This window comes from Giraffa tippelskirchi, chromosome 4, assembly GCF_054371585.1.
Source record: "Giraffa tippelskirchi isolate mGirTip1 chromosome 4, T2T-mGirTip1v1.2.pri, whole genome shotgun sequence".
NCBI lineage: Eukaryota > Metazoa > Chordata > Mammalia > Artiodactyla > Giraffidae > Giraffa > Giraffa tippelskirchi.
This window is the reverse complement of record NC_137278.1, coordinates 167,120,040-167,133,914: the sequence shown is the minus strand read 5'-3', so window position 1 is coordinate 167,133,914 and position 13,875 is coordinate 167,120,040. Positions and strand designations below refer to the sequence as shown.

The following is a 13,875-nucleotide window of genomic DNA, read 5'->3' as shown; positions in this document are numbered from 1 at the left end:
CCAACTCTAGATTTTTTATCTGCAATGAAACTGAACACCACAAAGAAAACATGTCAAAATGTTTAATCGATCAATTCCATCATAAATAGATGTGAGTTTATGCCATGGGCCCAATTCTGGAATTTTATAAGACCCCAATAACTTCAATAGAAATTTCACTTACCCATGAGCATTTAGAAGCAGTACACAAATTATAAATATAGTACATGCATGAACACCCCTAATTTAGACTAATCATTTGGAAAAAAGATGATGTGGAATATCATCAATATACCTCAAATATCTCACACGCTCATTTTTGAAAAATTATAAATCCTGTAATTGTAACATTCAAAGAAACACTTCCTTCTTCAAAAGTCTAATGTTAGCTTGAAATGACTTCATAGCAGTCACAAGATTCAAAACAAACGTGTTGACATGTTTCTCCACCAGATGCACTTGTGCCTCAAAAATTAGTTGCCAGCATGATTAGCAATCACTAATCACTCTTAAGATTATTCAAATTACAGTCCAAAATCTAGTTCAGGAGTAGTTCACTTGTGTGTTCACTGATAGTGCTTTTCCTTCAACACGATGGATTCAGAAGATCAGTGCTTATGAAGCAGTAATTCTCCTTTCCAGTTAAATAAAAACCTGCTGCATTCATCAATCTCGCTTAGGCTGCGTCTAAACAATGCTGACCTTTAGCACAAATCGGTTGTCAGAAAACACGCAGGACACTAAGCCCTAACCAACCTTCGCTGGGTTGCAGCCTTTTCAAAGGCTTTCTCATTATCCCCTTAAATTAAAGCAAAATAATCACAACAATATAAACCCAACACGTCTAGATTCACCTGTCTGCTAATGATTTTTGATTTCTCAGAGGCAGATTATGCTTTTATATTTCATTGAGGATTAAGCAACCACAAAAGCAGAAACTATACACCTATTTAAAGAACTTCTGCTCTGAGGGTCAGAACTGACAACAGAGACCACATAACCTACTGACACAGGTCAATCCACTCCTCGTTGCCTGAATTTGGACCCTGTGAGAACATAAGGGCCAAATTTCATTCTTTTCTGCTTTGTGTGATCTTTCTCTCTCTTCTAAAGAAAGCTGTTAAATATTTCAAAAACTAAAAAAAACACAATGTAGATAAAATCAAGTTGTAAAAACAGAAAGAGAACAAATGGACATTTTCTCCTCACAGTAGAAAAATATGCAAGAAAGACAAAAAGGACTAAACGGGTTTCCTGTTAAAACGAGTTTCAGAGAAAGGCTCACTTGAAATTGAATTTTTTACTTCTTGAAAACCAAGTGTAAAACGGTTCAGTCTTTAGAAGAGTGACGCCTACAAGTATGGAGGGGGTGGATGAAGAACGTAGGTCATCACCTTCTAGAACTGAAAGGGCATTGGGGTTGTGCAAGGACCTCCACCAGAGGCTTCTCTGAGAGCTCCATGCAACTCTCTCCCAGGAGTCACAACCCAGTTAACAGGTGTTGCTTCTACAAAGACACATTTTCCTCTTCCTTTAACAAACTGGAAAACACAAGCGTAAAACCATGGCGAACAGAAGCACGAAAATGCCTTGTTCATGGAAAAGGTAGAGAAATGAAAATAACATGAATCCCTCAGTCCAATCCTCTTAGAAAAGAATTATTTATCCTGACATGAGATTTGAGACTATTGAGGGGCTTCCCCCAGTGGCTCAGCGATAAAAAATCCACCTGAAATGGAGGAGATGAAGGAGACATGGGTTCGACCCCTAGGTTGAGAAGATCCCCTGAGGGAGGAAATGGCAACTCGCTCCAGTATTCTTGCCTGGAGAATCCCATGGACAGAGGAGCCTGGCGGGCTACAGTCCATGGGGTGGCAGAGAGTTGGATACAACTGAAGCAACTGAGCAACGCACCACACTTAGTACAGAAAACGTTTAGATATGCTGAAACAATCTAAATTTTTTCCAGATTCTTATCCCCTTTTCCCAACTAGACCCCTAGAATTTGGCAGAGAAAGACCAGACAGTTATTTTTAATAATAATAAGATCCGCCACTTACTGAGCAATTTCTAGGAGCCAAGCTTAAAGTGCACAATCTCATCACATCCTCATTTTGTTCTTATTGAAGTATAGTTGACATACAATATTGTTAGTTTCAAGTGTACGACATTGTGATCTGACAGTCATATACATTCCCACACAATCACCACGACAAGTCCAGTAGCCATCTGTCACCATACAAAATTATTACAGTATTATTGACTACATCCCTGTGACTTATTCATTTTATAGCCAGAGCTTGTATTTCTTAATCCGCTTCACCTATTTCACCCAACAACCTCCCCCTCCCCGGCCACTTATATCCTCTGAAAAACACTGGAAGGTAAGGAGGGTATTTTTCACACAAAAATAAGGAAGGCAAGGCTTAGAGAAATTAGGTCATTTTCCCCAGGTCACACAGCGAGCAAGTGACTGAGCTGAGATTTCAACCTTGGTCTATGGATGACAAAGCCCATGTTCTTTTCATTAAGTCACACCCACATCCACCTGAAGTCAAGGATTAACACACATACGTGTGAATGACTTCTAGCTGCAATATATCGTTTGTTAAATTACCAAAAGGCCACTTAAATAATCACAGTACTTAATGGCTTCTGCCTCATTGGTGTATTTTGGTTGTGTCCATATATGAGCATGAATGAAGCCTAGACATTCAGAGACAAAGTGAATGATAACAAAACTTCAAATGAATCCCCACAGTGCATTTCACATCTGGAATAAAGAGATGTCCCTTTTTTTTTTAGTTCTACCAGTTTATTGCTCCCAACCCATCTCCCTCTACCCTCATGCATGCATGTAACCCCATGGACTACAGCCTGCCAGGCTCCTCTGTCCATGGACTTATCCAGGCAAGAATATTGGAGTGGGTTACCATTTCCTTCTCCAAGAGATGTCTTTTTTTTGTCCCTATTTTTGCCAACAATAATTTAAAATTTTGTCTCCACAGTATAAAGGACCATCCTTACACTTTCTTATGGGGAGATAATAGCATGTTTTGCTAAAATGATATGTACTTCATTGGACATCCTGTCCAACACAACCCTCTCCCTTGCTAAAACAAAAAAGAAGAAAAAGATAGTACAGCCTTGTAACCAACAGTGTGGAATACTTATCGGTTAGGGTACTTACCGCTTCAAGGATATCCTTTATCTGCCTCCATTTTCCAATGCATAAAATGGAGTGGATAATAATAGTACCCCTAATATATATTTTAAAATATAACTAATAATGAATTTAAAGTGCTTAGTACATGCCTGGCACATGAAAGACATTTGACAACCATTAGCTTTAAAAATGGAAACAAAAAGCTAGATGTATTACTTGCATTCTTTCCCAGGAAACTATAGCACACACAATTAAGATCAATCTTGCTTCCCAAGATTGTCAAGATGTGTCTCAGCTCAGTTTCTAGAGTTCAGAAACTTTCTTGTTTTGAGCCTGTTAGTTTCTTCCTTCAAACTGTGAGTGATAACAGTTTCTTCTTCATAGCATTATTATAAGCATTACTTAGATAATGCATTTAAGTTAAAATGCTTATCAAAGACATATAGTAAGTATTGAATATATGCTACCTAGCACCACTTTCACATCGCATACTCACAACAGTCCTATCAAACCATTCTATCGGCTTCATAAGTAAGTTGAAGCCCAGCAATATCAAGCTTCCAGACCAAAGACACACAGCTCCGTGGGGCAGAAGGGCACCCTGTGAAAGGCAGCAACCTACCCACCACCACGCTCTATCTTCATTCATCTAGAGAACATTTTCTATTCATAGTATGTATCACTGGCTGAGATTACTTTTGTATTTATCTGTTTGTCTGTCTAGAATGTATGCTCCAGAGGAGCAGAGATGGCATTTTTTAAGCCCAGCATTTAGCAGAATGCAGGGCAGGCACAGAGAAGACACATAGAATTCTTGAATGGAGGAATGAAACAAGCTAACATTTGCCCAAAGGCTATACTCAACCATTTTGATGCACTGCTCCCTACCACTGCCATCATTTAAAATCCTCTTCAAATCCAGGTCACATGACAGCTTCAGAGAGGCTTTCTCTGGAGCGCAAGGGCACAACATTCCTTGCTCTTTCACTTTCATCCACGCATTTCCCTTCTCACCAAGTGGGATTCAAGCCCACCTGCTGGCCAGCATCATCACCAAGCCCCACCAGGCTAGCACTCTACGAGTGTCCAGCTGAAACAGCCTTGGTGGAGAGAGGGAATGGGCTTTCCCAACCTGGCCTCTGATCTAGCTCTGCCAGGTACTAGTTGTGACCCCTGTGGAAGTTCCAGACCCTCTTTCATCCTAAAATGGGACAACACAGAATTGTGATCAGCCGTAAGTGGCTAACGGCTTCCCAGGTGGCCCTAGTGGTAAAGAATCCACCTGCCAATGCAGGAGACACAAGAGACACAGGTTTGATCCCTGGGTAGGGAAAATCCCCTGGAATAGGAGATGGCAACCCATGCAAGAGACATGGATTCGCTTCCTGCATCAGGAAGATGCCCTGGAGGAAGAGATGGCAACTCACTCCAGTATTCTTGTCTGGAAAATTCCATGGACAGAGGAGCCTGGCGGGCTACAGTCCATGGGGTTGTAGAGAGTTGCACATGACTGAGTGACTAAGCACACACATAAATGGCTAATGTGTGGGAAAATGCCCTAAACACGGCTGCCATATGGTAGATAGTCAACAACACAGAGCATACTTTCCTCCAGGCCCCAAGGGGACTCTCTTTTTCTGTCCCTTGTAGCACTCACTGCTCTAAATATGCCCATACTTTCCCTCATCAAAACGTTTTCAAGTCCTTAACAACAGGGACTTTGGCCTTATTCATCTCCAGGCTCTGCCACCGAACAAGTGCTCAGTGAGTGAGACAGACTAAAATTTCAATAAAATAAAATAAAAACTCTGATAAATTCATCCAAAGTATATCTTTTTTACTTTTACCCAACACCTCCAAATTATCTTTGAGTTACTCTCTCCCCTAACCTTGATAAAACTGCAAGTATCTCATACTGAGTGAGGAAGAAACAACATCAGAGATCTACCACCCCCGACACACACACACACACCTTTCCATCCTACAGAGCTGTGGAGCCCCAGGGGCAGCTGAAGAGTGTCTCAAAAGGCCTGTACAACAGGCAGGGGCAAGAAATCGGGGGCCTAGGCAAGTGGAGACCTGACTCTCTGGCATCCAACTTGTGATGTCAGTGTTCCATATCTTTTCAGCCTTTTTTTGTACAGACACCAGGCAAACACAAGCATCAACTTGACTTAGAATCACTACCTTGCCCTGTTGAAAATGGAAGAGAAACCCTGTGCCTGATGCAGGTCACAAAAATTGCTTCTCTCATGGGGCGCCTATGAGGCTCAGTGTGTGATAAACTGACGACTTTATAAACCAAGTCCCAGGCAGAGTTCACAGACACACAGGCATGTAAATGAGCTACAAACTCTCGGACAGACCATGGCAGTCTCTATATCCAATCTGTTCATTTACAGATGAGGCCATAGAATCTGGAGAGAAGGGAAGGACTCCTCTGCTGAATACATCACCAGAAGTGGCCAGGTGTGAGAGGAGCCTCATCTCTTCCTAAAAGCTTGAGCAATGGAGAGTAAAGTCTGGTTTTCTTTTGATGGTAGCATCTTGTCACATGGGCCAGTGTGTCTTCTTATCCAGCATAGGTGAGGGTCTGTGATGGTGGCTTCATCACCTAGAGACATTTTAGTGTTCCCTAAATCGACCCTGGGCACAGCCCCATAAAACCTAATGCCTTAAGGAATGCTCCTTAGGTGTAATTGACAAAGGCAATCATAGGCCTTTAAAAAGGGGTTATCCAAGGTTCTTGACTCTTAAAATCCTAAATGGTTTATAAAACTATTTTAGTATACTATAAGTTTGAGGAGAGATTCACTAATTGTGCAGTGAATCACAGTTGGGATAGTGGTAACCTGGCCTCCATGGTAGAGAAGTATCCATCTAACTTGTCAGAGAATCCCAGTCTGGAAGCTGTCTAACCCTTCATTTTACAGACAATCAAAATTAATCTTGGAAAGGCTCAAAGATTTACCCAAAGTGCTTCAATCAGAATTATAACCTGGAGCTTTCCCCACTGCACAAAGGAGTAAAAAAATCCATAGAATCTTCCCTTTACTACACGTCCCATTCTTCCAAAATTTCTGACCAGGCACCTCCTGCTCGTCTCTCTCCCGCATTATTCTAATCCCTCACTTTTTCAGATACCATTTAAGAAGGGGGGCTGAGAAATTCATCTGGGGCGACCTACGGGTCCTGGGGAAGAAATGCCAGAACCTTTCACGTTGGAGAGCCTGTGGTTCGTGGGGGAGGCGGGCATACTGCCCAGCTGGCGCCTAACCTTGGGATGGGGAGGGAGGCTGGACGAGAACCCGGAGGAGGGGAGGCGGGATGGGGGCGCAGGAGGGATGAGAAAAGGTGTAGCTGCTGGAGAGAAATTAGAGACCTCGGGGCCTCTGGGAAGCAGGACGGCCCGGCTCTCACACAGCGGCAGGGAGGCCCCGTGCGAACTCCTCTCTCCTCCGCGTACTCGGCCTTTTGTTGTCGGCCTCTGCCTCTGGCTCCCGCTCATGCCCTCCGGTCCCCTGCCCTCTTGAAGTCACCCCAACTGCACTCATAATATTTTGCTTTGCGCTGGGTCTGTTTTCCACCACCAACTTCCAGCAGTCTCCATGGCGACGCGCTGGGGAGAGGGGCGCGCGCAGTTATGGAAATCCCAGGGCCTAGCCGCGCGGCGGCCACAGCAAACTTTTCCGGGTCTCCAGGACCTGGAGGCCGGGTGGGAAAGCCAGCTGTTCTGGGCCAATTGCACCAAGTCGCGAGCCGGACTCCCGGACCCCCGGCTGCACGCCGTGCTGCAGCCGCTCGGCCTGGGGACCTGGGGACCACGCGGCTCTTACTGGATCCTGATGCCAAACCCAGACGCCGGCACTTGGCAGGTGGCGAGGGAGGAGCGAGCATGCCTCCTTTACGGGACACACACACGGGTCCAAGGAGGGCGAGATAGTGCGGTTTGGACGTGAGGGCAAATTTCAGAGCTCCGATCCTTGTTCCCCAAGCCCGCAGTCCGGGTCCCAGGGCCAGAGAAGGCGGCTCCTTTCCTAGGGCCGTGCCTGGGAGAGGATGCAGGAGGCCTACAGCCCTGTCCCACCAGGGCGCTCTCTGTCCCATTGCCCCACGCCAAAGCCACTGAACGTCCCCACCTGCAGGCCCACGGAGCCAGGTCGGACCTTGTTTTGAGCCGGGAGGCTGTAGACCAGAGTGCTTTCCCGCCGTTGTGGTCCGGGGGCCTCAAAGCAGGCTCTAGGGGTGCGTTGGCGGCTCTGGATTTTGGAGTTCCGGGTAGACAGCTGGTAGAGGCAGACGCCTCTAGGTCGGGCTCGTCAGTGCCCGTCGCCAAGGCGCCATCCCGTTTAACAAGAAACAATTCTTCTGTTGCGTAGGCGACCAACCTGGCCCTGGCTCACTTTGCACAAGTTCTCTGTGGCCTAAAATTCGACCTACTTTCCCCTCTCTCGTTCTCGAATCTCCAGGCACCTTGAGTAACTGAGCAACTCTCGCCTGGCAGGACCGCCGGGATTGGATCCACGGCCACCAACACGTAGGCGCGGTGGCGGCGGCCCACGTGGGGACGGCTGGCCATCCCGGGATCCGCGAGGCTTTGCGCGGTGCGGGACTTCTGCGCGATCCGGGAACAACATCACTGCCAACAGCGCAGCGGCCGGACGGTGCGTCCTAGGCCCCACGCGCGCGCCTGTGGCCCCCACCACCTCCCTGGGCTCGGCCGCGCCGCGGAGCTCCGGGGAGAGCGGCTCTGCTTTATGGCGCTCGGCTGCGGGCTAGCCCAGGGCCCAGAGGCGCGCGCCGGCGGCTCCCCAGCGTCCTCCGACGGGGCCATTGTCTTAGCCCCACACTTGCTGAGTATTTAGGGAAAACTCGAGGAATATATTACCGGCTCCGTGCGCGGAACAAAGGGGCGCGTTGCCGCAGGTCACGCTGAAGTGGCCCCCAGGCGGAACACTAGAGCCCCGGCCCCTGCAAAACCGTCCTGCCGGGCCCGAGGCACGTTGCGGGAATTTTCCTAAGAGTAGGGGATGGAGGCCTGGCCCGCCGGCCTCTCTGACCTGGGATGCTTCGGAGTTCGCCTCAGCACTTGCTGCTAATCGATTGTGCCAGCCCTTCCGGAATGAAATACTACTAACAATAATATTCGTGGTTCGGCCCTAGATTTGCGCACAATCTGCTGTTAAAGGAGCAGAATCGAACTGCTCCAAGGAGCGCTGGTCCCAGCTAGCCGGGAAGAAAGCAACCTTTACATAACAAGGGAAACTCCAAAGAAAAGCTAATGGGATTAAGTTCTCTGGAAGCGAGGTGAGGGAAGGTTCTGGACCGGACCGCGCCGAGCCAGCGGCACTTCCCTCGCCGTCGGTTTTGCAAACCCGCATGAGAATGTCACTTGGTGCACCTCGTGTCATTTCGTCCCGCTGCCGTTTCCCAGAAATTTTTGAGTTCAGGATGGCCATCTAGCCATCCACTCCCTTCTCCTTTGGTGGATGCGAGAAAAGGTTTCAGAACCTGTTGGGGGTGTCTGCATTAAGTAACAGTGACAAGGTGTCTCCATAACCACAAGGTAGAACAGAAAACAGAAGGCCTCCACAACCCCGCAGCTCTCCCCAGGACACACGGAGAAGTTCCAGTCCTGTTGAGGGGGCTGCTAAAACCCCCAACTGGGCCATGGCTGGTGTGGAGCACAGACACCTCAAGTCCTGCGTGGACCCCTTGCAAATATCAACACTTGACCCGAAACCATGCAGATATGGGTTTACTTTTGTTCAAGGATATTCACCTCTAAAGTTGGGGTGCTCAGGACATGCATGGAAGTATGGAGGGAAGGGATCCTTTCTCTCTCTGGGCGCCCTCTTTACTGCCAGTGGAGAGGACCCGGTTAGGGCTGGCCCCGCACTCCATAGCCAGTCGCAGGGCAGGTAACCCCTCTCCTTGCCTTCATTTGTCGTTGCATATAGTAAGGAAGGCTGCGGGGTCCAGCCCATCCCCACTCCCAGGGGGTCCACATCCACTTGACAGGGACCGAAAAGGAGAGGTTTGATCTCTTGAGATCAGAGATAGACAATTTTTCTGGAAAATCAAAGATACCCCTGGCCAGAGGAGGGTGGGCATTTTGGCCACCAGGGCCCCAGCAGAATTTAGGAGGGGCTGGAAACCTTTCTGCAAGAATGGGAAGAAGACCATCTGGGGCGATGCCCGAATGACCCCTACTCCCAGTCCACATTCATTTCCAGCCTGCAGGTGGAGGTGGGGAAGCCGACAAGTGTTGTTTGTTTATTTGCTCAGGGAAGAGAGGCGCGTGTGTTAAGGATGGCAGAGGCTGGAAGGCACTTGTTGCTCCGCGCGGCAAAGTCCAGCAGCGGATGCTCGTAGGCGTTCTCCCAAGCATCGCAACAAGCTGCTGTCTCGGCCCAGGCTGCTCTCACTGCTCTGTTTCTGCCTCTCCAAGAAACTCCGAGGCTGCAACCCAGCCGGGATAGGATTGCATTGGTTGGAAGACTGCAATTGAGGGTTGTCCTTGTTCAGTCGCTAAGTCATGCCCGACTCTTTGCGACTGAAGGAGGAGGTGAATTTCCGGAGAATTTCTTCCACCTGGAAGGGGCCTAGGGAGCAGAACTCTGATCTAGAAGTTTGGCGGCTCCTCAAACGTACTAGAGCTGCGAGGCTCTACTGGAAAAAGAACCGAGACGCTGGGCTTTTTCGTTGTAAAAGTTGCCTTGGCTTGCTTTCTCCGTGGTTACCGACGGCCGCGACCCCCAAACCTGGCGCCTCCAGCCAACAGACCCCAAAGTTCCGAGCAGTTTGCAGACCCAGACGCCAGGCCTTGCCAGCCGCGCAGCATCTTGTTCTCTTCCGTAGAGTTACTGTCCCCAAGCAGAACGCATCGTCAGGTACTCCTTCCGACCAAGGAGGCTGCACCGCGCTTCGGAGTGCCGGGGGCTCCCTCCTCCCGACCGGGCGCGGATTCCCCAGGACCACCGGGCTCGCCTCTGCCACTCCCTCCAGCTGCGCATCTCCACCAGTTGGAGCCTCTGTCCCCACCTCCCAGGCGCTGTGCAGAGCCGTCGCCCTCCCCCGCCTCTGGGGCGTTCCGCTCGGCTTCCTGGCCCCAGCCACCAGTCCCGGAACGCACCGCTATTCCGGGACCCCCAAACCGGGGGAGGAGCTGGACCCGGGAGGGGGCGGTCGGCTCGCAAAGTTTCTGCAAGTGGCACCTCGAGCTCGCCACGAGCCAGCGTATCTTTAAGTAACTTTATGTCCAGGGTAAGCGAAAGCGCACTCCACAGCGCGCGCACACACATTTACACACATACAATCACACGTTTACACACACTCACACACACTTCCACTCATCCGCTTACACACTCGCGCATCGCACGGGATTGAGAACTTCTGCACGTTCCATTATTTCCTGGGGTTCCACTGTCAAGTTGACCCTTCCGAACTTTTTGCGACTCTTTCTGAAGTTCCCCTTCTACCTCTTCTTTCCCTCCCAATGTCTACCCCCAACCCCCACCAGTAGGACTAACCTGTGGAATCCATGTCGGGTTCCTCCAGTAACCCACAATGCATGCTCTTCCCATGGACAGCACAGGCGCCCCCCAAAAATCCTGATGTTTGGGGATCCCCTGTGCTAGAGCTGCCCAGGGAGGAAGGGAGGAAGGAGGGAAGGAAAGACAGAGAGAGTGCAAGGACGAAAGGATAGAAAGAAGGAAAGGAAAAGGCAGAAAGAGAAAGAAGAAAGGAGAAAGAGAGAGAAGGGAAAGAGCTCGGAGAAGGGGGAGCGAGAAAGAGCGAGCCAGAGAGGGGACACTCAGTAATCCAGCCGGGCAAAGCCAAACCCGTCAAAATGTTTGCGGATGTTTCATGGGAAAAAGCATCATTTTATAGGAGCCCCGATGGGAGCAATGTCATTGATAGGCCAGCCGGCCTGATGAATGGCCGCTCGTCAGATGGGGCCGTGGCGAGGCGCACTGTGAAGCCCATTGTGGGCCTGTTTTGAATAAGAAAAGCCGCCTCCGAAAAGGGGGGCTCAGAGCGACGCAATCCCAGCCCTCCGACTTCCCCCTTCTATTATAGCATTAGCAACGTTTTTCTTATTTAAAGTTCCAGAGGCCTTCTCCAGTCTTCGCCCGGCACTCATTACAGGCGAAATCAAAATTGGCTTAGATGTGGCCCCCTCCCCCTCTGCCTACCCCTCCCCCGATCCGGCCCGGCACGGCGCAGGCATGGGAAGGGGGTGGGGGGGGCGGCGGCAGGGGACCCCGAGGAGCCTGGGGAGTCGCCTACGCGGCCACGAGTGGGCCCCACTCCTTTCCCTCTCCTCTTGTGGCCCCCGCCCCAGGTTTGGTCCCGGGTTAGATTTTGAGTGGGAGCCTTGGGGATGAAGCAAGCCTTGTCCCAGCCACGGGGATCCACGAACACGCGTGGGGAGGGTGGAAAGCTGAGGGGGGAGGGGAGGGGGCACTGTGGCTCTAGGACCCCCGCCCCACCCCGGGCGGCGACAAGGCCGCTTGGCCGGGAGGGTGTGGGGGGGGCTGACTCATCCTCTCTAGAACTTCCCGTCTTCTGGGAATATGTCTCCTTCCCCGGTCCCTCTGTCCCTCTCTTCCCGCGTCTTCTCCGGGCTGGGCTGCCGGCGTCTCTGTCTAGCCCCTGCTCCCTCATCTCTTTGTCTCCCCCTGGGGCTCTACCCTTCTCTGTCTCTATCCCCCTCGGTCTCTCGGACACCCCCCGCAGCCCCCGCCTCTTCTCGTAACCCTGTCTGTCAGTCTGTCTGTGTCTCTGGCCCTTCCTCCCTCCCTCCCTCCCCCGCCCCCGCCCGCCCCCAGCCAGCCGCGAAGTTGGTGAGAAGCCTCGGCGTCTGAAGTGGGGGACGCGGTTTTCCCAGGCACCCCCCTCCTCTGCCGGGTGTAAAGTGCAGAAAAGAGGGAGGGGGTGGCGAGGAGCTGGGGGTGGGGGGCTGGAAGTGGAAGTGGGGCGGGGGGCAGGCTGCGTCTGCGCGGGCCCCGATAGAGTGGCCGGGCGTTCGCGGGCCGGCTGCGCTGTGATTAGAATATGAATGGGACTCGGCGGGCGGAGAGAAAGGCGGATTACCCGGGTGCTCTGACCATGGACAGAGGCAGCGCCGGCCGGCCGCGCAAGGGGCGGGGCGCGGCGCGCGGGCGGGGTCCCTCACGCCAGCTCAAGGGGTTTCTAACCCTGGACCCCAAGCCCCTTGCGGCTCCCGCGGTCCCTGAGAGAGTCCCCCCACCCACCCAGTCTGCCCTCCCCGAACGGGGCTAAGTGGGACAGTGCGGGGAGGTGGGGAGCGCGAGGGGCCAGCACGTGCCGAGTTAAGGTCACGGTGCGGGAAGAAGGAGGGGGCGGGGAATGCGGGCTGGACAGAGCCTCAGCTTAGTGTATTTCAGAGAGCCGGGTTCGAATCCCAACTCGGTAAAAGTCTTCATCTTTATGGACCTCGGTTTCCTCGTCTGTAAAATGGGGCCGAAATGTCCCCCCTCAAAGTGTGCGGTAAGATCAAACAAGGTAGTGGATATAAAGGGAGCTGAGTACTTGCTGTTCTCTCCGCGTGGGTCTCTCCTTACCATCTACCCGTCCCCAACATGAACCCCGCGGGACCAGCTCCTTCCCACCACCCTGGTCTCAGCCAAGCCTCGCGTCCTCGGAGTGTGCCTGACCACCCTGTGTGAGGGGCCCCTCTTGCTCCGGCCAGTGCCTTGTTCCTTACGGGTTTGTTTCTGCAGCAACTCTGTTCTCAGCCATTTGCTCTAAGCCCAGAGCCGCACCGGCACATTCTTTCCGGCCGCGATGGTTGGTGAAGGGAAAAGGGGTATGAAACCAACCAAAGGCGACGGTGGTGAATCACCGCACGTGGTCGTGGTGGGCGTGGTGGCAAAGACCGCGGGATTCGGAGTCAGAAGATCCCAGTGGCCGAGTCCTTTCTCAGCCTCAGCTTCTCCCCTGAAGAAACGGGGTGAATGATAAAACTCTCCATCAGCCAGCTGAGCGACCCATCAGAAGGCAGAACACTTGGCTGGGAGATTGACCAGGTGCATTGCGGAGGTGGCAGAGCCACCACCACCCGGAGTGCTTCAAGCCCCGGGGAAAACCCTTGAGGGATGCCAGGCCGGTAGTCTCTAGATGGCGGACCAGATTATTATGATGGCTGTAGATATTACTCTTATTTTAATTATTAGGCACGCAAAACTGAGGCGGGGTGGACCAGGCTCGCCAGGGAGGAGTGAGGATAAAGAACTCATAGGTGGACCACGCAGGATGGGATGTGTGCCCTGCACAGTTAAGGAGCAGCCAGTCCCTGCCCTGTGCTGTCTAACCTGGGAAGGCACTGTTTCTCAGACATGACAGTGCCCGCAGCACCAGGAAGCTTAAAGAAATGAATATAAGCATTTATGCATTCACTCTGAATGCGTACCTACTGTGTCTAGTGCTGTTCTAGGAGCTGAGGATACAGCAGTGAACAAAATAGACCCCCCCCCAAAAAAAATTCCTGTTCTCCTGCAGTTTATGTTGGAGTCAGGTGAGATAGATAATGTATAAAATATATAGTTAAATTCTTTAGGATGTCTGATGATGTAGGGGGTGAAACATAAGGGAGGGCCTCTCTGAGAAGGTAACCTTTGAACCTTAAAAAAAAGTGCTATCTGCTGTTGGTGGTAATGTAAATTGATGTAGTCACTATGGAGTTTCCTTAAAAACAGTAATCC

The 13,875-nt window shown here is 51.1% G+C and overlaps 2 protein-coding genes across 11 annotated transcripts in view; one reads left to right on the top strand and one right to left on the bottom strand.

The window, feature by feature from the left end:
* RFX4 (regulatory factor X4) overlaps nucleotides 1–7,469 on the bottom strand; it is a 169,526-nt gene extending 162,057 nt beyond the window's left edge. For 5 of the 10 annotated variants that reach the window (XM_081591311.1, XM_081591303.1, XM_081591307.1 and 2 more), the window contains exon 1: nucleotides 7,312–7,469. The gene's annotated coding sequence lies outside the window, so the exon portion shown is untranslated. Of the gene's footprint in view, nucleotides 1–7,284 lie in introns of all 10 variants that reach the window. The other 5 variants (XM_081591304.1, XM_081591306.1, XM_081591312.1 and 2 more) reach the window with 1 other exon arrangement.
* Nucleotides 7,470–7,564: 95 nt separating this feature from the next.
* LOC145545912 (uncharacterized) lies at nucleotides 7,565–12,706 on the top strand. The gene is made up of 2 exons (XM_081591324.1): nucleotides 7,565–9,066; nucleotides 9,434–12,706. The coding sequence occupies exon 2, from the start codon at nucleotides 9,684–9,686 to the stop codon at nucleotides 10,392–10,394; it is 711 nt and encodes a 236-aa protein (XP_081447450.1). The 5' UTR covers nucleotides 7,565–9,066; nucleotides 9,434–9,683; the 3' UTR covers nucleotides 10,395–12,706.
* Nucleotides 12,707–13,875: the final 1,169 nt, after the last annotated feature.

What these genes read in the sequence shown, in the direction of transcription:
- LOC145545912 (XM_081591324.1), top strand. Translation starts at nt 9,684, where the DNA reads ATGCCCGACTCTTTGCGACTGAAGGAGGAGGTGAATTTCCGGAGAATT.